This window comes from Pristiophorus japonicus, chromosome 3 (genome assembly GCF_044704955.1).
Source record: "Pristiophorus japonicus isolate sPriJap1 chromosome 3, sPriJap1.hap1, whole genome shotgun sequence".
Lineage (NCBI taxonomy): Eukaryota > Metazoa > Chordata > Chondrichthyes > Pristiophoridae > Pristiophorus > Pristiophorus japonicus.
Window position 1 is genome coordinate 295828557 of NC_091979.1, and position 26629 is coordinate 295855185.

Below are 26629 nucleotides of genomic sequence, written 5' to 3' on the forward strand. Positions count from 1 at the left end.
TTTTTCCCCCTCCCCCTCCCTCTTTTTTCCCCCCTCCCCCCTCCCTCTTTTTCCCCCCTCCCACTCTGGTGCCGGGGACAGTTCAGCCTTCGGTCCTGAAAGGCCTGCCTGAAGCACTTTCACAGGTAGGAAGATGGTTTATTTAATCTTTTCTTGGCTTATAAATGTTTATTCAGGTTGGATTTATTTGTAGAAGTATAAATAAGGATTTATTATAGAATTTAATGACTTCCCTTCCCCACCCCCCCCCCCCCCCCCCCCAACCTCGTTTTGGACGCCTAATTTGTAACCTGCGCCTGGTTTTTTAATGTGTAGAACAGGTTTTTTCAGTTCTACAAAAATCTTCACTTGCTCCATTCTACTTTAGTTTGGAGTACATTTTCACTGTGGAAACTTTGAAATCAGGCATCAGTGGCCGGACACGCCCCCTTTTGAAGAAAAAATTCTGTTCCAAAGTAGAACTGTTCTACCTGACTAGAACTGCAGAAAAAAAAATGTGGTGAATTGCGATTTCTAAGATAGTCCGTTCTCCACCAGTTGCTCCTAAAAATCAGGCGCAAATCATGTGGAAACTTGGGCCCTATGTTTCTATTTCCAACCTCCTTTTCCTCTCTAGTCCTTGAATGTGTTGTCTCCCAAATCTGTGCCCCTCTTTCCCTTAACTCCATGTTTGAATCCCTTCAATTTGGTTTCTGCCCCTGCCACAGTAGCAAAACAGCTTTCATCAAAGTCGCAAATGACATTCTTTGTGACTGACAAAGGTAAACTATCCCTTCTTGACCTGTCTGCAGTTTTGACACGGTTGACCACTCCATCCTCCTCTCCACCATTGTCCAGCCAGAAAATCACCTGTAATGGCTTCTCTTCCCACTCCCGCATCGTGTCCTCCAAGGATCTATCCTTGGCTCCCTCCTGTTTATCATCTATATGCTGCCCCTTGGTGACATCATCTGAAAACACAGCGTCAGTTTCCACATTTATGCTGACGACACCACCACTTCACCACCACTTTCTCTCAACCCCTCCATTGTCTCTAAATTGTCAGGCTGCTTGTCTGACATCCTGTATTGGATGAGCAGAAATGTTCTCCTGTTGAATGTTGGGAAGACCGAAGCCATTGTCTTTTGTCCCGTGTTCCCTGGCCACCAATTCCATACCTCTCCCTAGAATTTGTCTGAGCCTGAACCAGACTATTTGCAACCTAGGCGTCATATTTGACGCTGAAATGAGCCTCCGGTCACACATCTGCAGCATAACTAAAACCACCTATTTCCACCTCTAACATTGCTCATTTCCGCCCCTGCCTCAGCTCATCTGCTGAAAACCTCATCCATGCCTTTGTTACCTCTCGACTCCCTGATTATAACTGCTCAACCATTGGTGGCTGTGCCTTCAGCTGCCTCCCTCTGAAACTCCCTCCCTAAATCTCTCCACCTCTCTACCTCTTTTTTTTCTCCTGTAAGACGTACTTTAAAACCTACCTCTTTGACCCTTTGGTCATCTGCTGTAATTTCTTCTTGTGTGGCTCGGTGTCAAATTTATTTATTTTGTCTTATAACGCTCCTGTGAAGCGCCTTAGGATCTTTTACTATGTTAAAGGCGCTATATAAATACAAGTTGTTGAGGGGACCAAATGTAATATATCCAAGTGTGCTGATGATGCAAAGCTAGATGGGAATGTAAGTTGTGAGGAGGATGCAAAGGGGCTTTGACAGGCTAAGTGAGTGGGCAAGAACATGGCATATGGAATATAATGTGGAGAAATGTGAAGTTATCCACTTTGGTAGGAAAAATAGAAAAGCAGAGTATATTTTAAATGGTGAGACATTAGGAAATATTGGTGTTCAGAGGGACCTGGGTGTCCCTGTACACAAATCACAAAGTTAACATGCAGGTACAGCAAGCAATTAAGAAATCAAATGGTATGTTGGCCTTTATTGGAAGAGGATTTGAGTACAAGAGTAAAGACATCTTCCTGCAATTATTTCGGTCCCTGGTGAGATCACACCTGGAATATTGTGTACTGTTTTGGTCTCCTTACCCAAGGAAGGATATACTTGCCATGGAGGGAGTGCAATGATGGTTCACCAGACTGATTCCTGGGACAGGGGGATTGTCCTATGAGGAGAGATTGAGTAGATGAGGCCTGCATTCTCTAGAGTTTAGAAGAATGAGAGATGATCTCATTGAAACATACAAAATGCTTACAGGGCTTGACAGGGAGGATGTTTTCCCTGGCTGGGGAGTTTAGAACCAGGGGTCACAGTCTCTGAATATGGGGTCATCTATTTAAGACTGAGATGAGGAGAAATTTCTTCACTGAGAGGGTGGTGAATCTTTGGAATTCTCTACCCCAGAGGGCTGCGGAGGCTCAGTGGTTGAGTATATTCAAGACAGAGATCGATAGATTTTTGGATATTAAAGTTATCAAGGGATATAGGGATAGTGCAGTTGTGGTAGAAATTCAGCCATGATCTTATTGAATGGCAGAGCTGGCTTGAGGGGTTGAACGGCCTACTCCTGCTCCTATTTCTTATGTTCTTTATGAATCTGCGCATAGTTCACTCAATCAGTTCTATGGCTTAAACACCACCAGATTTAGATGGGGATAGGAGAGACCTTGCTGCTTTGTCGGAGTGTAAAAGCTTACTTGTGGTTACAGCAGCACTTAAGTTCTCTACTAGATGTCACAAAAGGACATCACACTGTTTTACACTATCTGTAGCCGATCCTATCCCATTATTTATAGCCTTGAATGTTGTAGCTTTTGATGTAAAGTGTGGCAAATATGAGGAAGCGCTAGATGAAGAAAAACTCCAATAAAAATGCAGATGACTTTCAAGAATCTCTTGGTAAGATTTTATTAAATGTCCAATTAAATTACTGTTTGATTATAAAATATTTATCCTACCCACCATTGTTTATATATTTTCACAGCTTTGGTAAGCTATTTTTCTCTGACCCAAGGCAGGTACGTGCCTTGTTCCTCTTTGGTATGCTAGCTCTCCCTGACACACAAGTTATGCACCCTATTCCCATCCATATGTCAATGCTGCTCCTCAGCTGACAGCTGGGTGTTGTGTGAAGTAGCTTAAATGTGTCCGTTTTTCGGGTCTCAGCGCCAAGGCTTCACATGCTTCTTCCACTGACCTGTGGACTGACTTGTCTTCATAAAATTAATACATATTGAAAAAGTGTAGTGCTTATTGCAACCAGTTGTTGATCATGGAACAAATATTTATGGTGTGTGGCTGGCTGGGACCTAAAATGACAAATGCAGGAAAATCTTTACAGTTCAGCCTCTGATCGAGAAATAAAGGTTGTGTTTTTGGTTGGATCTTGTCTTTCAAATGCTGACCTGTGCATTTTAAAAAAAAAAACTCCTTTAGAATTCCAGTATTTGTAATTATCTTTATTTATACCCAATGACCTATATGTGTATGCATGTTTTTGTAACTTAATGAAGGGCATATGTCAGCTGGTAATGCAAGCCATAAATAACAACTGCTTTTGGTTTTCTAGGCTCTTGAGAAAAACCAGCAGTGGCTGGTTTATGACCAGCAACGCGAGGCATATGTCAGGGGGTTGCTGGCCCGGATATTTGAGTTGGAGCAACAAACTGGTCAACATTGTGACTCCAAAGCAGAAAGTATGGAGCTGCATCATTCCTGTAACACAAATAAAGTAACCATGTATAACATCACACATCTTAGATGCATCTTTGTAACGTGCATGCAAGAAAGAGTATTTTCATAATTTTACCTGGTAATATTGTAAGCTGTGAGCAACAAGAATGATTGACTGTACCCCCTTTTCTATTTTATATGGCACTTTTCTCTTCAAATGAAAATGTGAACTGCAACATCTTGTTCAAAAATAATTTTCAACCTTGTAAATACCAAGTAATGCAGAACTTGCCATGAATAATGAGACCACAATAGGTTTTGAATGACCAGTACAAATCACTCTTCTCATCTATGATTTTAAGGCATCTGAATCACTTGACTTGTATTGCTACCCTTTTATTTACTGTGAAGTATCACTTGATTCATTTGTCCTCTACTAGGCACATTGTCCAAAAAAGCCTTTTAAATGCTTTTCTTATATCTGTATTTTTCCTCTTGCTCCCACTGGCATCAACAAACATCTTCCCACTCTTTAAAATGTGGCTCCAGGCGAGTCTTTCGTTCTTTTTCTGCCATTAAAGCAGTCTCTCGTTGTTATTATTTCAGTCAGAGTCTTTGGATGTATTCGACTTCCAGAAGTAGTTGATTTGTTTGTAGCCATGTTTCTAATATTTTCACTGTTGACGAGTCTGAAGATTTGCAATCAATTAGTCTTGCTATACTTAGCATCAAAACTTATTTTAATCTCACAGTAAGTATGTATTTTTTACAATACAATATTGCAGCATATTCTTTCAAGTGCATGTGTAGGGATAAATGTAATATAGGAGTTGTGGCTATGTTAGCTATTTTGGTACCTGTGATGATAAGCACCTTGTTTTTAAAGTTTCTTTCTCCTGTGTATCAGACTTAAATGACATGTTTTGGTGTTCATGCAGATCAACTGCTAGAAGATAAACAAAAATACTACGACCGACTTCTTTTATCTGCTAAAAAAGATTTTGAAGCACAGCATGAAATTGCAGAGCGACTGAATTCGGAGCTTTCCGATATGAAAAAGCATTATGAAGAGAAGAGTTTGGAAGTCAAGGTCCTAAGTATCAAACTACAGGCAGAACAAGGTTGTAGCAAATGGAAAGCTGAAGAAGAAAAGAAGTGCTCAATTGAAAAAATGCCCAAACTTCAAACTGAGTTGGAAACCTTAAAAGCCCAATATGAAGAGGAGAAAAAAAGATCATCTGACCTTTTGTATCAGGTAAAAATTCAATTGATTTTCATGATCATAAGAAATAGGAGCAAGAGTAGGACATTTGGTCACTTGATCCTGCTCCACCATTCAATAAGATCATGGCTGATCTGATCTTGGCCACACCTCCAATTTCCTGCCCTCTCCCCCAACCCTAGACTCTCCAGTCATTCAAAAATCTGTCTCTCTCAACCTTAAATATATTCAATGCCCCAGCCTCCACAGCTCTCCCGGGTAGAGAATTCCAAAGATTCACAACCCTCAGAAGAAATTCCTTCTCATCTCTGTTTTAAATGTGCGACCCCTTCTTCTGAAACTATGCCCCCTAGTTCTAGATTTCCCCATGAAGGGAAACATCCTCTTTGCATCTACCCTGTCAAGCTCCCGCAGAATCTTGTACGTTTCAATAAGATCACCTCTCATTCTTCTAAATTCCAATGAGTATAGCCACAACCTGCTCAACCTTTCCTCGTAAGACATCTCAGGAATTAACCTCGTGAACCTTCTCTGAACTGCCTCCAATGGAAGTATATCCCTTTTTAATAAGGAGACCAAAACTGTACACAGTATTCCAGATGTGGTCTCACCAACACCCTGTACAGTTGTAGCAAGACTGCCCTACTTTTATACTCCATCACCCTTGCAATAAAGGCTAACATTCCATTTGCCTTTGTAATTACTTGCTGTACTTGCATGCTAACTTTTGGTGTTTCATGTACAAGGAGCCCCCAGATTCCTCTGTACTGCAGCATTTTGCAGTATCTATTTAAATAATTTTTTATTTTTCCTACCAAAGTGGATGACCTCACATTTTCCCACATTATCCTCCTTATGCCAAATTTTTACCCACTCACTTAACCTATTTATATCCCTTAGCAGACTCTGTCCTCCTCACAACTTGCTTTCCCATCTATCTTTGTATCGTCAGCAAATTTGGCTACAATGCACTCAGTCTCTTCATCCAAGTCATTTAATATAGATTGTAAATAGTTGAGGCGCCAGCACCGATCCCTGTGGCACCCCACTAGTTAACATTTTCCAACCGGAAAATTACCCATTTATCCCAATTCTGTTTTCTGTTCGTTAGCCAATCCTCTCTCCATGCTAATATATTATCCCCAACCCTGTGAGCTCTTGTGCAGTAACCTTTTATGTGGCACCTTATCAAATGCCTTCTGGAAATCCAAATGCACTACATCTACTGGTTCCCCTTTATAAGAACATAAGAATTAGGAACAAGAGTAGGCCATCTAGCCCCTCGAGCCTGCTCCGCCATTCAACAAGATCATGGCTGATCTGGCCGTGGACTCAGCTCCACTTACCCACCCGCTCCCCATAACCCTTAATTCCCTTATTGGTTAAAAATCTATCTATCTGTGATTTGAATACATTCAATGAGCTAGCCTCAACTGCTTCCTTGGGCAGAGAATTGCACAGATTCACAACCCTCTGGGAGAAGAAATTCCTTCTCAACTCGGTTTTAAATTGGCTCCCCCGTATTTTGAGGCTGTGCCCCCTAGTTCTAGTCTCCCCGACCAGTGGAAACAACCTCTCTGCCTCTATCTTGTCTATCCCTTTCATTATTTTAAATGTTTCTATAAGATCACCCCTCATCCTTCTGAACTCCGAGTAAAGACCCAGTCTACTCAATCTATCATCATAAGATAACCCCCTCATCTCCGGAATCAGCCTAATGAATCGTCTCTGTACCCCCTCCAAAGCTAGTATATCCTTAAGAAAGGTGACCAAAACTGCACGCAGTACTCCAGGTGCGGCCTCACCAATACCCTATACAGTTGCAGCAGGACCTCCCTGCTTTTGTACTCCATCCCTCTCGCAATGAAGGTCAACATTCCATTTGCCTTCCTGATTACCTGCTGCACCTGCACCTTGCTCGTTACATTCTCAAAGCACTCTAGCAAATTTACCTGTCTTACCCCTTAATCTATTTTCCTAGTCCATTTTAGCCAAATCTGTGTTCATATTTTGTAATTGCCTTTATTTAAGTTCAGGGCACTAGTTTGAGACCCAAATTTCTCACCCACATATTGAATTTGAAATTCTAATATGCTATGATCACTCTTCCCTGGAGGATCCTTTCTTGCACGCCTCCATTATTTCTTGATTTGTACTCTGTCCTACAGTGTAGCTACTGTTAGGGGGCCTGTAGGCTATTCCCACCAGTGACTTCTCTCCCTTCTTATTTCTTGTATCCACCCAAACTGATTCTACATCTTGATCTTCTGAGCCAGTATCATTTCTTGCTACTACATTGATCTCATCCTTTATTAACAGAGCTACCCCACCTCCTTTTCCTTTCTGTCTATCCTTCCGAAATGGCGCAATACCCCATAATATTCAGTTCCCAGTTTGGTCACCTCACGTCTCTAATGGCTGTCAGATCATACCCATTTATTTTTATTTGTGCCGTCAACTCATCTTATTTTGTTATGAATGCTGTGTACATTCGGATAAAGAGCTTTTAATTTTGTCTTTTTAACCATTTTCCCCTACTCTGACTCTACTTGTGCACTCATGTTTAATATGCTCTGTCCCTTCCTGTCACACGCTGGTTGTCATTCCCCCTATCGCTACCCTGCACTATTGCCTTCTCCTTTTCTCTTTTTGACTTTTTATAGTTCCCCTCATCTGAACCTCCCGCACCCCCCCCACACATTTAGTTTAAAGCCCTCTCTACAGCCCTAGTTATACGATTTGCTAGGATACTGGTCCCAGCATGGTTCAAGTGAAGCCTGCCCCAACGGAACAGCTCCTCTTTCCCCATTATTGGTGGCAGTGCCCCATGAATTGAAACCCATTTCTCCCACACCAATCTTTGAGCCATGCATTCATCGCTCTGATTTTATTTACCCTGTGACAATTTGCTTGTAGCTCAGGTAGTAATCCAGAGATTTATTACCTTTTTAGTGGTTCTGCTTTTTAAATATAGTGCCTAGCTGTTTATACTCCCTTAGCAGAACCTCTTTCTTTGTCCTACCTATGTTGTTTGTACCTAATGTGGACCATGACAACTGGATCTTTCCCCTCCCACTCCAAGTTCCTCTCTAGCCCAGAGGAGATATCCTTAACCCTGGCACTGGGTAGGCAGCACAGCCTTCGGGACTCTCCCTCTCAGCTGCAGAGAACTGTTATGTATGTTAACTGGGTTTTACCTGCCACCGGAGGGCGTGACTGTCGGAGTCCTAATGGTCACTGGCAGACATGTGCAAGCCATGTATATAATGTTGGCAGCCATGTTGAATCCTCACTTTGAGAATAAATAAACTGGAATAAGGTAATGCCTGAACTAGTTCACTGTACTTAGCCTCGTGGAGTTATTCGATACTTAACAAGAACAGTATCTATCTCCCTAACTATATTGTCCCCTACCATTACTACATTACTTTTTATTCCCCCAACTTGAATGGCCCCCTGTACCATGGTGCTGTGGTCAGTTTGCTCATCCTCCCTGAAAGTCCCTGCTCTTGTCCACATAGGGAGCAGAACCTCATACCTGTTGGACAAGTGCTGAGGCTCCTCTAATACCTTTTGGATCCCCATATCTGCCTCATTTGAAGTCACACCCTCCTGTCTCTGACATCAGAACAAATTTGAAGTATTTAACCTAAGGGGTATGACTGCCTCCAGGAACATGACGTCCAGGTAACTCTCTTCCCCCTCCCTGATGTATCGCAGTGTCTGAAGCTTGGACTCCGGCTCCTCAACTCTGCCGAAGTTTCTCGAGCCGCCAACATTTACTGGATCACACTGGTGTCCACCAGCTCCCACATGCTGCAGCTGCAACACATCGCCTGCCCTGCCATCTCTGGTGTATTTTATTTAATTAGGTTGGCAAGTTTTGAAATATCAATTATCTTAATTTAAATCAATGCCCACGTTTAGAACAAAAAAGAGGGAAATACTTACCTTTCTTGTGATGTCACACTTTGATTTTTATTTTTTTCACCTCACTGGTCCATTTGCTCCCAGCTAGCTGTTCCCGCTCTCGACACTGGCCTCAGGTGCTGCCTTTTAACCTCCCTGCTGTTCGCGCTCTCGGCACCGGCCTCGGGTGCTGCCTTTTAACCTCCCTGCTGTTCGTGCTCTCGGCACTGGCCTCAGGTGCTGCCTTTTAACCTCCCTGCTGTTCGTGCTCTCGGCACTGGCCTCAGGTGCTGCCTTTTAACCTCCCTGCTGTTCGCGCTCTCGACACTGGCCTCAGGTGCTGCCTTTTAACCTCCCTGCTGTTTCCGCTCTCGGCACTGGCCTCGGGTGCTGCCTTTTAACCTCCCTGCTGTTCGTGCTCTCGGCACTGGCCTCAGGTGCTGCCTTTTAACCTCCCTGCTGTTTCCGCTCTCGGCACCGGCCTCGGGTGCTGCCTTTTAACCTCCCTGCTGTTTCCGCTCTCGACACTGGCCTCAGGTGCTGCCTTTTAACCTCCCTGCTGTTTCCGCTCTCGACACTGGCCTCAGGTGCTGCCTTTTAACCTCCCTGCTGTTTCCGCTCTCGACACTGGCCTCAGGTGCTGCCTTTTAACCTCCCTGCTGTTTCCGCTCTCGGCACCGGCCTCAGGTGCTGCCTTTTAACCTCCCTGCTGTTCCCGCTCTCGGCACTGGCCTCAGGTGCTGCCTTTTAACCTCCCTGCTGTTTCCGCTCTCGACACTGGCCTCAGGTGCTGCCTTTTAACCTCCCTGCTGTTCCCGCTCTCGGCACTGGCCTCAGGTGCTGCCTTTTAACCTCCCTGCTGTTCCCGCTCTCGGCACTGGCCTCAGGTGCTGCCTTTTAACCTCCCTGCTGTTCCCGCTCTCGGCACCGGCCTCGGGTGCTGCCTTTTAACCTCCCTGCTGTTTCCGCTCTCGACACTGGCCTCAGGTGCTGCCTTTTAACCTCCCTGCTGTTTCCGCTCTCGACACTGGCCTCAGGTGCTGCCTTTTAACCTCCCTGCTGTTTCCGCTCTCGACACTGGCCTCAGGTGCTGCCTTTTAACCTCCCTGCTGTTTCCGCTCTCGACACTGGCCTCAGGTGCTGCCTTTTAACCTCCCTGCTGTTTCCGCTCTCGACACTGGCCTCAGGTGCTGCCTTTTAACCTCCCTGCTGTTCCCGCTCTCGGCACCGGCCTCGGCTGCTGCCGTTTATCTTCCCCGCTGCTCCCGTTTTCGGCGCTGGTCTCGGGTGCTGCCTTTTAACCTCCCTGCTGCTCCCGCTCTCTTGATGTACAGTCCTGGCATTTTGTGCTACAATTATACTTTTAAAACTGGTATCTTTTTTTTAAAAGAGAGGTGCGAGTGTCCAGCCTGGAGTCATACTGTCTACGCATACCTCTTTAACATGGGTTGACAATTGCATTCCCTAGAGTATTGCATGTGAACCGTTGAGCATCCAACTCGTGTGATGTTCTCGAACATCTGGGTGTATATTGGGGCGGGGTGGGGCGGGGGGTGTCAATGCACTTTAGCACATTCAAACTCCATATTAATTAAACTCATTTCTCATTGAAAACGGTGAAAGTCAGAGCAATCTCATTTGGAAGTTTATCTAAAATTACTTCTCTAGTGCCTTTAAATCCTTTGCTGCCAATTTGATTTCTTAAAGCTGGTTTGCGGTGCATCTTCTGAGCGTGCGCTCTGCATGGTGGATTGTGGAATGGGTCTCTATCAGTGTAGGCTTTTGTGCATTGTAATTGGTGTAAGGCATCAGATCTTCAGGAAATGGACATTCAGACCAAACATGACCATTTCTTTTTCATAAATCAATTCTAACTACACATTATCTCCCCATGTTCCCCTATCCCTTCTCTCTTGAACGCATTTTTACTATTTACTTCAATTTGGCAACTTATTCCACAGCTTGATTACCTTTTGGATGAAAAGTTTCCTCTGACTTCCTTTCTAACTGCTAGCTTCTTGTTTTGATGTTTTGAATCCTTCACCATAGTTAAACCTAGGAACGTGGCATGGAATGCGACACTTGTGAAATTGGAAGAATCATTCTGAAAATAAACAGATGAATGCTGTTGAAATGCACTGTGCACTTACTAGTAGAGAACTAGTAAGATTAATCTTTCTTGAATATTTTGTAAATCGTTCTCAAAAATGATTGTTAAAATGCATCTTTAATGTAGAGCATCACAATCAATTGATTTACTGCATCAGATGGTATTGTAGGGCCCAAGTTTCCACAAGAAAAAAAACGGGCGCCCCTCCGAGCTGGGCGCCCGTTTTTCGCGCCTAAAACGGCGCCTAAAAAAATCCTCTGTATTCTCCACCTACTTACAGGTCCTCTGGCCCTCGGCGCAGCCAGCACGAGCTGTGGGGGGGGCGGAGCCAGGTCCCTGCGCTGAAAACAGTGCCGGGACCTCTGCACATGCGCGCTACAGTCGGCACGCAAGTGCAGTAGCTCCAGGCGCCAAACTGTGTGGGAGGGGCCCGAAGCACGCAGCCCCTAGCCCTGGCTGAATGGCCTCACTGGGGCTGCGTGAATAAGGCTCCTCCCACGGCCAGCTCCTGCCCCCAACCGAACCCGACACCCGCTCCCCCCTGCCTCCGGACCAGACCCGACACCCGCTCCCGCCCCCGCCGACCAGACCCCGACACCCGCTCCCCCCCAGCCGACCAGACCTGACCCGACACCTGCTCCCCCCCCCCCCGCCGACCAGACCCGACCCGACACCCGCTTCCCCCCACTCACTCACTCACTCACTCACTCTCTCTCTCTCTCTCTCTCTCTCTCTCTCTCTCTCGCCCTCTCGCCCTCTCGCCCTCTCGCCCTCTCGCCCTCTCGCCCTCTCGCCCTCTCTCTCTCTCTCTCTCTCTCTCTCTCTCTCTCTCTCTCTCTCTCTCTCTCTCTCTCTCTCTCTCTCTCTCTCTCTCTCTCCCCTCCCTCCGGCTCAGCGACACGAACGGCTTTCTTCCCCCCCCCCCACCTCCCCTCCTGCTCAGCGGCACGAACGGCTGCAGAATTCTCCCTGGCTGAAGCACTTTCACACAGGTAGGAAGATGGTTTATTTAATCTTTTCTTGGCTTATAAATGTTTATTCAGGTTGGATTTATTTGTAGAAGTATAAATAAGGATTTATTGTCGAATTTAATGAGTTCCCTTTTCTCCCCCCACCCCCCCCCCCCCCCCCACCCCTCCCACCTCGTTCTGGACGCCTAATTTGTAACCTGCGCCTGATTTTTTAATGTGTAGAACAGGTTTTTTCAGTTCTACAAAAATCTTCACTGGCTCCATTCTACTTTAGTTTGGAGTACATTTTTACTGTGGAAACTTTCAAATCAGGCGTCAGTGGCCGGACACGCCCCCTTTTGAAGAAAAAAATTCTGTTCTAAACTAGAACTGTTCTACCTGACTCGAACTGCAGAAAAAAAAATGTGGAGAATTGCGATTTCCAAAATAGTCCATTCTCCACCAGTTGTTCCTAAAAATCAGACGCGAATCATGTGGAAACTTGGGCCCGTAGTGTGGTATGCTGATACAGTACAGTTCTGCCACTGCACTACAGCTGATACTCCAACTGATTATAACACTTGTACCTCTTAACATAGTGGAGATCCATCAACAAATTTAGCAGAAAATCTTAAAATAAAATTTGGATCATTATGCTAATTTTTTGTCAGCTTCGGAGCGTGTTTCAAAGGCAATTGGTGATTGTTCTTGGAACACTTCTTGCCAGTAGAAATCTATTCCAGAGGGCAATAACCTGAGAAGTCATGCTTCCTGGTAAGTATGGATATACAGTCCTTTTTAAGAAGAGCCTTGAGGTCCTGAGTGAGGGGGAAATTGAAGCATTTGTGGGGTGGGAAGAGGGGTTCAGAGTTGTGTATTTGATGGAAGACCAACTGACAGAGGTGGTACAGAAAGATCATGGAAACAATTTTGAGGCTATGGTGCCTAAATCTAAGAACCTATTAACACAGGATTTAAATGCACCGTGTATTTAGTAAGCATTGCATCTAGTCTTATCAATTTCCAATATCTTCAAATCTTTTACATTTAATTCTTTATAATTTAAAAAAATTGAACCATATCTTATCCTATATTTATTCAAAGTGAATATCCCTAATAGAACTATTAATATCCTCCTCAAGATAGTTAATATATATCAAATGGCCCAGCACAGAGACCTAGGAACATCTGTTTGTCACCAGGCCATAGTTTTGAGATTTTCATTTTGTTGGCCGCCTTCTATTTACAGAACGTCGGCCAAATGCTTTTTTAAAAAAAAACAACAATACAGGCTGTTAAGACAATCTGTAGATCGAAGATATTTTCAGTTGCTTCTTGGAAGACATTTTCTACTTGGATCCTGTATACATGTCTATTTCAAGATTACTCCAACCTGTAATTTTAGTTTAATAATCAACCATTTTACATTTAAAAGCTACATTTTTATATATTTTTTTTTGTAGAACCAGCTCCTTCAAACGTCCTCCATAAACCAGCAAGAAGAACAGACGAGGAACAGAATGATGGAACAACAGGTATGAACAGTGCTATTCTTAAACTGCAAATATATTGAGGTTTGATCCACTGAATGCATTTTTAAAATCTCTTTCACCAAGTTTAAAATCCAAAATAACTGAACGATGTCATATTTGGAGCATTGAACTGTAACTTAAGTTTATTGACTCATTTTTTTTCCATCTATTCTTTTAACCTCCAATTTGAGAGCAAACAAAGCCCGTGCTGTTGCAAGCTCTGAAGTGATTCGGGGTAGTAGACAAATGGAAACTGAATGTTGACTTATTGTATAATGTTTGTATCATTTATTTAAAAAGAAAATGCAAAGATATAGTCATAAATTTAAGTTGCACACAGTAACCTTAAATAATATAAACTTATTAATAATAAAGAACACTGTAGCCAAGGAGTGGAGACGAAGGGGATTGTGAACAAAACAATTTTATTATAATTGATATGCTTGTTATTGGTTGTTAAATGTGAGCCCGAAATGGTCAGAGATCATAACTGTTATGTCTGGTTTCACCCAGCTCTTGCACTTTGAAAATAGTTTCGGAGCAATGTTGTAATTGGACCTTTTGAAAGTTATTAAACCAGATATTCAGAATGTGTCGCATGGTAATGTGGAAATGACTGAAACATGAACTACATATAAGCAGCATGATGACCAATCAGACTCTCCATTAAATCAAAGCATCCAACTGAGTGTAAACCAACAATAATTCAACAACCACTCCAGACTGTAGAACAGAAAGTCATTGTGACTAGATTAATGTTCAAATAAATGTAGTGTTAACTTTAATGTTTAAATCATGTTTCATTTAATAGGTACACTGATGTAAGGATGATTATTTTTATTGAACCTCAAATTTAAAGTTTAATTTGCATTGCTTTAGATTTTGTCGTTTGATGTGCAGAAAACCATGCTATAATTTTAAATATGTAATAATATTGGTTATTGCTAGGATTCAAAATGGCACAGCATGTATACAGTTTTTTATAGCCAGCACAAACTGGTTCCTTGTTGCCCTATGTAAAAGTAGATTGATACTGAAATATGCAGCTAGTGAAGACTCAAGCTTTTCTCAATTCTGCAATGTTTTGGTCTTAAACAATATAGAAGTATTTTTTTGTTTCTGAACAATTATAAAACTGCATTTATATAGTATAGTGCTTTGTCTTAAACATGCTTTATAATAAACTCCTAAGCTTACAAATAGCTTTAGAAAAAGCCAGCACAGTTCTGAAGTAAGCTGGCAACTCAAAATAAAATGTACATGTGAAAAATAGTCCGAATTAAAGATATGACAAAAGCCATTTGTGAAGGTTTGTGAATAAGTTAAATTGTTATCGTGCATAATTCTTTTAAATTTCATGACCAATACCTTGATGGGATAGTTAAAGCAAACAGTATTGGGTTGGAAAAAGCAAAATGCTGCAGATGCTGGAAATCTGAAATAAAAACAGGAAATGCTGAAAACACTCCATGTCGGACAGCATCTGTGGAAAGAGAATCATAGGTCATCAGCCTGAAACTTTAACTCTTTTGTCAGAACTGTCGAGGGTATTGGGTTGCATTACTAGAACAGTTGAATACCAAATGCAATTTTTGCCTTGTATAAGACTGGTTAGGCCTCACTTAGAATACTGTATCCTGTTTTGGCCCCCTCACATGGTGTGTGATACAGGCTTTGGAAAAGGTTTAAAGGAGGGCTGCAGAAATGATACCCAGCAACAGTTATCCATATAGGCATAAGAAGCAGGGTCTATTTACTTTAGAGAAATACAGACTGCACATCTAATAGCGGTGTTTAAAATAATAAAGAAAATTGACTGTGTTCATAGAGTCAGATTATTTCAATTGCCCTAACCCTAAATGCAGAGGTTAGGAAAGACATGGGACCATGTGTATAAGTTATGCAAGGGCAGAACTAGGATAGATATCAGTTCAATGTTTGAACCTGTGTAGTTGATGCTCCAACACAGTCCAGAACTATGCCAATTCTCCTTAGTGGGCGACTCTTTAAATTAATCTAGGCACTTCCTGTTTTTCAGCTGAACATTTGCTCCTTAACTGAGTCACTTACTTTTTAACCCTCACTCCTTCCTTTTAGTTGAACTCTTTCTCATAGGAGTTCACTGATACTCCATGGTCCAGTCCATTAATAAAGTAACCCACTCCAATGTTGAGCTACCCCACCTGTTTTTACTTGTTCCCTGCAGTTTCTCCTCTCCCCAGCATAGATTCAAGTGACAGACCTGAGTCGGCCCTGTGAATGAGTGCTTTACTGTTAAACACTATAAAACACATTCGTGGGAGATGTTTTATTCTCTGAAGAGCTAATGGAGAAAATATGTTATTGAGTATTAACAACAGCAACTTGTATTTATATAGCATCTTTAATGTCGTGAAATGTCCCAAGGCGCTTCAAGAGTATTATAAGACACTAAGCCACATAAGGGGAAATTAGGGCAGGTGACCAAAAGCTTGGTCAAAGAGGTAGGCTTTAAGGAGCGTCTTGAAGGAGGGGAGAGGTTTAGGCTGGGAATTCTGCCGAGGCAACAGAAGGCATGGCCGACAATAGTTGATTATAATCAGAGATGCTTGAGGGCCGAATTTGAGGGGGTGGGGTGGTGGTGTGGGGCTGGAGGAGATTAGAGATGGGGAGGGGCGAGGCCATGCAGGGATTTGAAAACAAGGATGAGAATTTTGAAATTGAGGCGTTGCTTAACCGGGAGCCAATGTAGGTCAGCGAGCACAGGGTTGATGGGTGAGCAGGACTTGGTGCGAGTCCGGACACGGGCAGCTGAGTTTTGGATCACCTCTAATTTACATAAGGTTGAATGTGGGAGGCCAGCCAGGAGTGAGTTGGAATAGTCAAGTCTAGAGGTAACAAAGGCATGGATGAGGACTTCAGCAGCAGATGAGCTGAGACAAGGGCGGAGACGGGCGATGTTACAGAGCTGGAAATAGTTGGTCTTCGTTATGCTGCGGATATGTGATCGAAAGCTCATTTCAGGATCAAATATGACACCAAGGTTGAGAATAGTCTGGTTCAGCCTCAGACAGAAGTTGGGGAGAGGGATAGAGTCAGTGGTGAAGGAACGGAGTTTGTGGCTTCGGTCTTCCCAATATTCAATTTGAGAATATTTCTGCTCATCTGAACAAGCTGTCTGGCAATTTAGAGACCGAGGAGGGGGTCGAGAGAAGTAGTAGTGAGGTAGAGCTGGGTGTCATCAATGTACATGTGGAAACGTGTTTTTGGATGATGTTGCTAAGGGGCTGTAGATGAGAAATAGGAGTGGGCCAACGATTGATCCTTGGCGGGCACCAGAGGTATCGGGTGCGGGTGGGGGGGGTGGAAGGAAGCTGTTGCAGGTGGTTCTCTGGATATAATTAGATAGCTAAGAATGGAACCAGGCGAGTGCAGTCCCACCCAGCTTGACGACAATGAAGAGGTGTTGGAGAAGGATAGTGTCAAAGGCTGCAGACAAGTCAAGAAGAACGAGGAGGGATAGTTTGCATTTGTCAGTCACGATGGATATTATTTGTGACTGAGTGTCATTTCGGTACAGTGGCGGGCGCAGAAATCGGATTGGAGGGATTCAAACATGGAAATGTGGGAAAGATGGACATGGATTTGAGAGGCAACAACACCTTCAAGGACTTTGGAGAGAAAAGGGAGGTTGGAGATGGGGCAATAGTTTTCAAGGATGAAGGGGTCAAGGGTTGTTTTTTTTGAGCGGGGTGATGGCAGATTTGAGGGACGGGGACAGTACCTGCGGAGAGAGAACAGTTAACAATGTCAGCTAATGTGAGCCAGAAAAGCAAGTTGGGTGGTCAGCAGTTTAGTGGGAATAGGGTCAAGGGAGCAGGAAGTGTGTCTCATGGAAGGTTGAGCTTGGAAAGGTCATGAGGGGAGATCAGCAATAAAATGTGAGGGCAGGGCTAGGGCAGGGGGGATCCTTGGAGGAAGTTTGGCCTAGGGGAAGGAAGGGAAGAGACAGAGGTGGCCGAACGGATGGTCTCAATCTTGACTAAGAAGTCTATGAGCTCCTCACACTTATTGTCGAAGGTGAGGGTGGAGACTGGGGAGAGGGGTTTAAAAAGACGATCAGCAGTGGAGAATAGAAGCCGGGTTAATCTTTACATTCCAGAATGATTCTGGAATAGTGAGCGATTTTGGCAAACAAGAGCAGGACCCAATAGTGCTTTATGTGGTCCAGCCAGATCTGGTGGTGAATGGCCAAACCAGTTGTCCGGTCCCTTGGACTTAAGGGAGCGAAGATGAGGGCAGTACCGGGGACCGGCCAGGGTGCGAGACATTAATTGTTTTAACAGGGACTAGGGCATCAAGGTGGTTAGGGTGTGAACAAGCTGCAGAATGTCATGGTGAATGGAGAGCCAAAGGCTGGATAGTTGGGAGTTCATGAGTGCTGTTGGAGTGTTTTTTTCCAGGGGCAAACACAGAATGAGGTAGGGTTGGCGGAGGTGGAAGGGGGATGTGGGTGGAGAGCGATACATGGAAGTGGTCCGAGGTGGTCTTATCTGCGATTGACACAATGAGAGTAACGAGGCCACGAGAGATGGCAAAGTCGAGGGGGTGGCGATGACTATGGGTTGGGGAGTTAACGTGGAGGGAGAGATTAAGGGAGGATAGGAGGCTAGTGAACTCCTGGAGAGAGAGCAAGGTGAATTGAAATGGAGGTTGAAATCACTGAGGATGAGAAGCCATTTGCGGCAGAGGGAGCAAAAGTAGTGAAGGAATATCGGTAATAAAATGTTTATGGTACTTGGGTAGGCAGTAGAGAACGATGAGGTGAGAATAAGGTGCGATGCTCAAGAGGAGAAAGTACCGGAGGAGTTTAATTAAAATTAATGAGGCAGAAATTCCAGCTCCCGGGTCCGTACTGAGTGTACGGACCCGGGAAGTATTGCAAAAGCCGGTTTTCAGCGCACAATGCGCTGGACAAGCAGGACATTTCTGCTTTATGGGGCAAGTTCAGCCAGAGCTAGAAAGTTATTTTTGAAGGCACAGCTTGGATACAGGCCGTTAAGCTGTTCGTTTGCTCCAAAGGTTTCTACTGATTAAACCAGCCTTCCGTGTTGATGCCAGGAGCATGAGAGCCATTGAATTCTGTATCTATGCAAGGTGTCAACATAGAAGTTTTACATTCTGCTTCTCCTATCTGTGATACTCTTCCAGACAGTGTCAACAAATAGAGCTTTGTCCATTTTATACATAGTTCACTGTGTAGAAAGTAGATATTTTATGATTTTTTCCAAACAAACTAGATAATTCTCACAGCCACTCTTCCAGAACTCTTGTTTGTATCTCTTCCTTTGCATCTACCCTCTTCTGACACCATGGCAGTCAGATGGTTATTTGCATAAATCAATAGTAATACCAATGTTTTAACCCTATTTCCTATAAAGGTCAAGCCTTTACTGTACTACAAAAGTGAAATAGATATAACACTTTTTTCCAATCCTCTTAATCCAATTGCTGAAAAAGCTCCTTGTTTTAGACATCCTCAAGTTTTTACTGTCTTGTCTACTTAGTGAAAGGAGTACATCACTATAAAGTGTGGGAAGAGGATTATGTAGAACAAGGCTCAGGACCTCTTGTAGGATCCTCTCAGATCACTTGAACTCTTTACACAAAGAATGGAACATAGAAAAATAAGATGCCTATTTCCACTAACTTCAAGTTTGGAGGAGAGGAAAGAGATAGAAGCTCATCCAGATGGTTTAGTGTGAAGCTGTTTCATCTCTGGGTACTTTTCGTGTTGCAAACAAGTTATAACACATTCAAAATAGATGGTGTAGCTGCATGCTTGGAAATTAGCTGCTATTATTTAACTCTACATGAAGTACATCAAAAAGAACTGTCAAGCCAATACTATTTAAAAAGTAAAATACTATAGATACTGGACATCCGAAATAAGCAGAAAATGCTGGCAACACACACCAGCTCTCAGTTTATGTCTCGGGTACATGCTCTTCAGAATCCTTCAGAGCCAATAGAGTGATTGTTCAATAATCACTGAACACACCCAAGTGCGAGAAAAATTAATATGTATCTCTCGGCTATTAAGCAATAGAACAATCTGGACACCACTTGTTATACACTACAAGTGACTATTCTGCCTCTGTTTATTTATAACCTTGCTGCTTGTTAAGTAATTTCTCAAAGGCATTCCTCACATTCTTGTCATGGCTTTGACCTGGCTGCAGCAGATGTGGAGGAACGATGTGACTCTTTAGAAAGTGATTAGGTAATCCTGACAAACTTAACCAGTATGGATTTGGTGACTGTTGTCAATCCAAGAACTGTTCATCCATTGTTTGAAAAATCGACAAGGAAATCCATTTAAAGCAACTCCACTGACTAGTTTGTCGATTTAACCCTTTTGTGAACTGATTTAAAACTGCTGTTACTGGAACATACTTCAGTACCAGGCTGTTACTGCATGCTTTTGTAAATGATGCAATCTACCAATAAACTTGTTGGATGATTCAGTCTGGTCTGTGATTCGAATTGTCTTAAGAGATGTGGACTTGCAGTGGCAGGTCTCACTCCAGGTTTACCTGTGGCAGTTAATTTTTATATTGGGTAGGAGAAAGAATATTCACAGAAGCTCATTATTCGTCGTCTCCTCTTAATGAATTTTCTTGGTCTCAGTTTTATTGCAAATGGGCACGGGCCTGCAGTACAAAGCTACCTATTGGAAGTCACACGTCACAACAATGATTAGTGTGGGGAGTAGTGTTCTATTCCTCAGCACTAGTATCCTTCACCTTGATCACCAAAACTATCAATTGAAAATTTGTTTTTTGTGCTATGGATGGGTATATCAGAAGCTTTTTTAAAAAACCTTCTTTCTTCACCATACTTGAATTATCTGCTTTTTTGCAAGACAAAGAAAATGAGCATTTCAACATGTAAAATATGTGCTTTATTGTAAGCTAACTTTTAGTTGTGAAGTTACTAATTTACTTTTTTACCACATTTTGAATTTTTTATAGATGCAGAACATTACTTTAGACTTTGAGCATGAGAAACATGATCGTCAAAATCAGTTGCATAAAGTCTTGAAAGAGCTGCGTAAGGCACGAGAGCAGATCACAAGGCTCCAGAATACAGTAAGGATCACTATCATTTGCTTGAATAAAATCATTGTAAAGATTATGTGGTTAATTTTTGTGTGTGATGTGCATCAGAAGGACTGAGTGGAGCAACCAGGAGACATGCAACATGGCACTGACGAGGGGCCAGAACTATTTTCATGGTCTGGCCTCATTTTAACATTCAGGCTGAGTTGCCTGAGATTTGAGGTGCTGACGGACAGCTAGCCAATTTGAGGGGTTTGCGGAGGGGGCTGGGAGATCCAGCAGCTTCTCTGTAACCAAGCTGGCATTTTCAGATTTTGGGGGGTGGGGCTGATCCCAAGCCACATTGGGCAAGTCGATTTTTGTGGGGTCAGGAAAAGCATTAATTCAAAAAATGTGTATACTAGTGGCACTTGAAGCGAGAAAAACTGTAGAAGAGCTGTAAATACATTGTAACATAAACATGTTCCCGGGTTTCATGCCACTTACATATGATATACAAACCGATGAGTGAGAAGCGGCTAGATAGTGCAATCTTGTGTCCCCAAGCTTTAATCATGTTGCCTCCTGTGGGAAGGGAAACAAAATACTCGTGGCCAATTTCAGGAAATGCCTCTGTTTCCATAAGACAACCAAGCACCAAGTGACCACGGTCACTCATGACTCATCATTGGGTGATTTTATCGAACCCACACATCCTCTATGCCCTAGTGTTTTCCCTACTCAAGAACTTGTCAGCTTTGCTCTTAAAGGATTATAGCATATAAACATACTTGGCACATCCACCAGTGACCTGATTTAGAGAGTGACTGTTCCTGCACCAGAGTCTGGCTACATATTTTATAGAAATTCAATATCCATACTGTCAATATCAATTTAGAATATCCAAATCCACATCCAATTTAAAAATATATATATAATTCCATAAATCTCAATTATATCACTACTGGGCCAAATGTGGAGATCAAAACTGATAACCAATATGTGAATAAACCAAAGCCTTTTGTAACCCAAGTAAGAACATAAGAATTGTAAGATAAAAGATGGTGCATCGAGTGTGTCTTCCACCATTTTTTTTATTTGTTCATGGGATGTGGACGTCGCTAGCATGGCCAGTATTTATTGCCCATTCCTAATTGCCTTTGAGTTTCTGATTAATTGTGACACCACCCCCCCCCACCCCCCCCCCCCAAGGATGTTGATAGTGGGGGAATTTGGTGATGGTAATGCCTTTGAATATCATGGGGCGGTGGTTAGACTCTTGCTTGTTGGGGATAGTCATTGCCTGGCATTTGTGTGGCGTGAATGTTACTTGCTGCTTCTCAGCCCAAGCCTGAATATTGTCCAGGTCTTGCTGCATGCAGACATGAACTCCTTCATTTTCTGAGGAGTTGCGAATGGAACTGAACACTGCAATCAGCGAACATCCCCATTTCTGATCTTATGATGGAGGGAAGATCATTGATTAATATCTTGACAGATTGCAAGTTGCGAATTTTTGTGTATGCAGAAATCCAGAACTTGCGGGGTCTTTCAGAAGGCATACGACAGCGTACATTGAGCATACGTAGTCATTGGGACCGCAAATTCCAAGCCATTGCTTTCTTGTTTCACAATGTTTGCTGCTATTTTTCCTTATTGAGTTGGTGGACCCAACTCAAATATTTTGAGAATTTGAAGTGATAGCTGCTTTGTAGAGTACTTTAAACAATATGTAACATTTATGATTTGACTCTTTAATTTTTTTCTGAAAATCACTGCAGTCTTGTCCTCCAGATCTAAATGGGTAGTATGACTACTGTAATGTGGCTTCTGACTTTTTTCAAATCATATAATCCAGATTGAACATTCTTTTTTACATGAATCTAGCTTTAAACTTGCAAAATACTTGGCTTCTCAAGAATGCTGGAATGCTTTTTGTATAATTTAAAATAATTGAATTTTAAAATACATGTATCTTTGTTTCAGCAAGTACAAGACATCCACCTCTCAGAGCCAGTGTTGCACAGAAATGGTGAAGATGAAGACAAATTGACTTCGTCAAAATCCAATAATCACCTTGATGAGAGTTTCTTGGAATGTCCGAAGTGCAAAACTCAGTACCCCACTAGTCAGCACCGTGACCTGCTAGACCATGTTGACTATTGCAATTACTAAAATCCATGATTTTTTTTGTTCTCATTGCTTCTCAGTTTGCAATCTGAAAGCTGTGGCATTGTGAAAAAATTATTTGGGACATTGAATGAGTTTGGTCATTAGTAAGAATATAATTCAGAAGGCTGAGCAACTCTAATCACTCTGGCTCAACGCATTTGCCAGCTTAAATACATTTGGGAAGGATTAGCTTAATTTTCACTCTCCCTTGTTTCTTGAAGCAGCATTGACCACCTCTCAAAATTTCTTCAGGATTCAATCTCTATGTCTTGAAATGCTCACTGTATTAATCAAGTGGGACATGTCTATAGTATATCATGCCTAAAAATAATTTCTGCCAATTAAAAAAAAGTCAGCATTTCAGACTCTGGAATTCAATGCCCTTATCTAAACTACATAAACACAACCCACCTGTAACCTCTTTAGGCTTTATTCACGGATTCCATTGGTTAAGGCTCTGCCCTGCTGGTCAGTGTAGTCTTGAACTGTATTCAGTTACACAATTAAAGCAAGCTGGTAAGGTGAAGTAAAATTGGGGTAAATTGAATAATTAGCACTCTAGAGCTTTGCTGCCACCCCTTCAACAGAGTAAAGTGGCATTAAAATTTGCTTTTCTGCCCCCTGCATTTTGTTGTTTGATTTTCACATGAAAGTAGAACTGTGTGAAAGAGTTCACATTACTTGCATTCAGTAAGTTTGCTATGCATCTAAAATCTAGTCTGTTGCACTTTTTGTTTCTATTTGGATTATCATTTTTTGATGGATGAAATATATTTTACTGTTTTTAATTTATTGTAACTTAAAGCTGCAGTACTATACCTTCTGTTCCTCCATAAACCTGTTCAACTTGGACAACAAGCCCATTCTTTCAAGTGTGTTGACATGAAATGTTGCTGTTCTCTGCCTCCGTGCTTCCACATATTGGAGTTTCTGACCTCGTGCAAATCTGACGAGCCGCAAAACTTGCCTACGCTGCTTAATAGCTAGTTCAGAGGCCTGGTGTAAGGTGTCTTGTATGGCTGCCTACTGCCTTGATCAGTGAATGTTATTTGGAAGTCTTAAAATCAATGTCAATTATTTTTTTAAATAAACAATTTTACACATTACCTATCCATTTACAGTGGATAACTTATAAAAGTAATGACGTTCAGGCACAGATGTGTATAGTATACAGAGTGTTCATTACACCAAAAGTCAACTGAACATAACCTAAGAAATAGGAGCAGGAGCCTGCTCTGCCATTCAACAAGATCGTGGCTGATCTTCTACCTCAACTCCACGTTCCTGCACTATCCCCATATCCCTTGCTTTCCTGAAGTGTGGATGAAAACTGTTGTAGAAACCTTAAATTAAATTGTTGGTGTCCAATTAGTATTAGCTCCGAATGAAGAGCAGAATACAACTCCATTTCAACTATATGCAGGTTTTATTGCAGGTAGCACTGATGGAAGGTTTACTGCAGCTTTTCTCCAAGTTACAGCAAGATATTGAGACAAAAAGTATTGAATAAATGCTACTGTTGAAAGTATTCTAATGATTTCTGAACAATTTATTTAAAGACTTGATCTTCAGATTTTTGGGTGTTTTAAATGCTCTTTTTGGTTTAAGATATAAACATACAACCTTTTGTGAAAAGGGCTCACTGACCTCTTGAAGAAAGGTAATGGTGCAGATTCCTCCTTTCATATTCATTCTTCACCTGACTGTGTCTCTGTTCAATATATTCTATGGATATATTGGAATTTGAATCTGTTCTACTTTATTTACACTACCTTAAGCCTGAAGTAGGCAATGTTCAGATTTAGCCTGCATCCATGGTGTGCCAGAGATGGCACTACAATAGTTTCCTTCTATTTAACGTTTATAAATTTATAAACATTTTGAAAGGTGCATACTTCTAAGGATCATTTTCTTCACCACCCATTGTATCTTGGAGGATAGGATATCAATCAGTTCCTGAACTCATGGCATTCTTGGTATCCAAGCACTATGGGTGGCCTGAAGCTTTTCCCAATTTCTTCCTCGCACAGTATTGTAGGGAAGCTCCTGGTCGCTGGAGCCTCACTATTGGTAACACAGCTAAGACAAGCAACTCTTGGATAAAGTGGGGAGGAAGATTGCAGATGTGAATTATGATATCTAATACACTATGCTGCCCAACTTTATTCCTCCCTCAAACAAATTTTCAGAGACCTCTCCCAAATTCCACTCCTATATGTGCATGTAATGCTAGTAGGTTCGTTTAAATTCATGGTTAAAGCTTAAATACTGACATATGAACCCGCAAGCCAGTAACCTCCCAGAAAACCAATATTTTTACAAAACTTAAATTATTTAGGTGAAGTCAGAGCAGGTTGTATAAAGTTTTATTTCCCACTTTTTAGCTATTTGTCTTTTTATAACTGTATATACTTGGGAATGGTGAAAATTCCAGTTAATTTGTCTTTTTTGCTTATGGAAATCCTTGTTTTTGTAAAACCAAACATTGCCAATCCATTGATATGTAACTTAATAAATGTCAAATGATTCAATAAGTGGTTTGGCCTCATTTTATTTTCTCGCGTCAATGTAGAGCTTTAAGAACATGGTGATGTTCATTTCCATGCAGTCTAACAAACTGAAATTACGTGCTATAAATCTGCTGTCTTTAGTTCTTTTCAATATTTGGCTTCTAATTAATGTATAAGTAAACAGCTTGGACTTGTTTAACAATCTACTGTTTGGACTTCTAGTGACATTACTGATGAAACAAGTGGCGAGAGACTCCAGTCTGCATGCTTATTTCGCTAGCATGAAATACACCTCAAAAGGGAATGACAATAACATTTGCTTTCTTGCTGGAGAGAGAAAATGTTTTAATCTGATATTTTTGTATATTGCCCAAATTAAATTGTAACATTGTGGCCAGAAAGAAATTTGGGAAGGCACCTTCACTACTACATTGATGTGCTTTAGTACCTGTGAACGGAAGAAAACATGCTGCAGGCTAAAGTCTGAACACAACACAGTTTTGCAGCGGGCAATTACTTTTAGTTTGTGTAAAGTAACTCCTGGAAATTCAAATAGTCGCATTTACTTTTGTACCTTGTCTAGACTTAAATATTTTAAACAATTCACACTATAGACTCTGGATCCGTTCCTGTGGACTGGAGGGTTGCTAATGTAACCACACTTTTTTTTTTAAAAAGGGAGAGCGAAAACACTGAATTATAGACCAGTCAGCCTGACATCCATCGGTGGTGGGGAAAATGTTGGAATCGATTATTAAAGATGTAATAGCAGCGCATTTGGAAAGCAGTGACCGGATTGGTCCAAGTCAGCATGGATTTATGAAAGGGAAATAGTGCTTGACAAATCTTCTAGAATTTTTTGAGTTTGTAACTAGTAGAGTGGACAAGGGGGAGCCAGTGGATGTGTATTTAGACTTTCAAAAGGCTTTTGACAAGGTCCCACACAAGAGACTAGTGTGCAAAATTAAAGCAGATGGTATTGGGGGGTAATGTATTGATGTGGATAGAGAACTGGTTGGCAGACAGGAAGCAAACTGGTCCTTTTCAGAATAGCAGGCAGTGACTAGTGGGGTACCGCAAGGTTCAGTGCTGGGACCCCAGCTATTTACAATATGCATCAATGATTTAGATGAAAGAATTGAATGTAATATCCAAGTTTGCAGATGGGTGGCAGTGTAAGCTGTGAGGAGGATGCTAAGAGGTTGCAGGGTGACTTGGACAGGTTAGGTGAGTGGGCAAATACATGGCAGATGTGGTATAATGTAAATAAATGTGAGGTTATCCACTTTGCTGGTAAAAACAAGAAGGCAGATTATTATCTGAATGGTGACAGATTAGGAAAAGGGGAGGTGCAACGAGACCTGGGTGTCATGGTACATCAGCCATCGAAAATTGGCATGCAGGTACAGCAGGCGGTGAAGAAGGCAAATGGCATGTTGGCCTTCATAGCGAGAGGATTTGAGTATAGGAGCAGGGAGGTCTTACTACAGTCGAACAGGGCCTTGGTGAGGCCACACCT

General features: G+C 42.2%; 1 protein-coding gene across 2 annotated transcripts in view; it reads left to right on the forward strand.

Moving 5' to 3' along the window:
• The window catches only part of cep55l (centrosomal protein 55 like), a 55281-nt gene extending 30166 nt beyond the window's left edge, over positions 1-25115 (forward strand). For both annotated transcript variants that reach the window (XM_070876823.1, XM_070876824.1), the window contains exons 4-8: positions 3523-3649; positions 4565-4881; positions 13281-13352; positions 20363-20479; positions 22415-25115. In XM_070876823.1, the coding sequence (XP_070732924.1) occupies positions 3523-3649; positions 4565-4881; positions 13281-13352; positions 20363-20479; positions 22415-22603 (822 nt within the window). In that variant the 3' untranslated portion in view covers positions 22604-25115. The remainder of the gene's footprint in view (positions 1-3522; positions 3650-4564; positions 4882-13280; positions 13353-20362; positions 20480-22414) is intronic.
• Positions 25116-26629: the final 1514 nt, after the last annotated feature.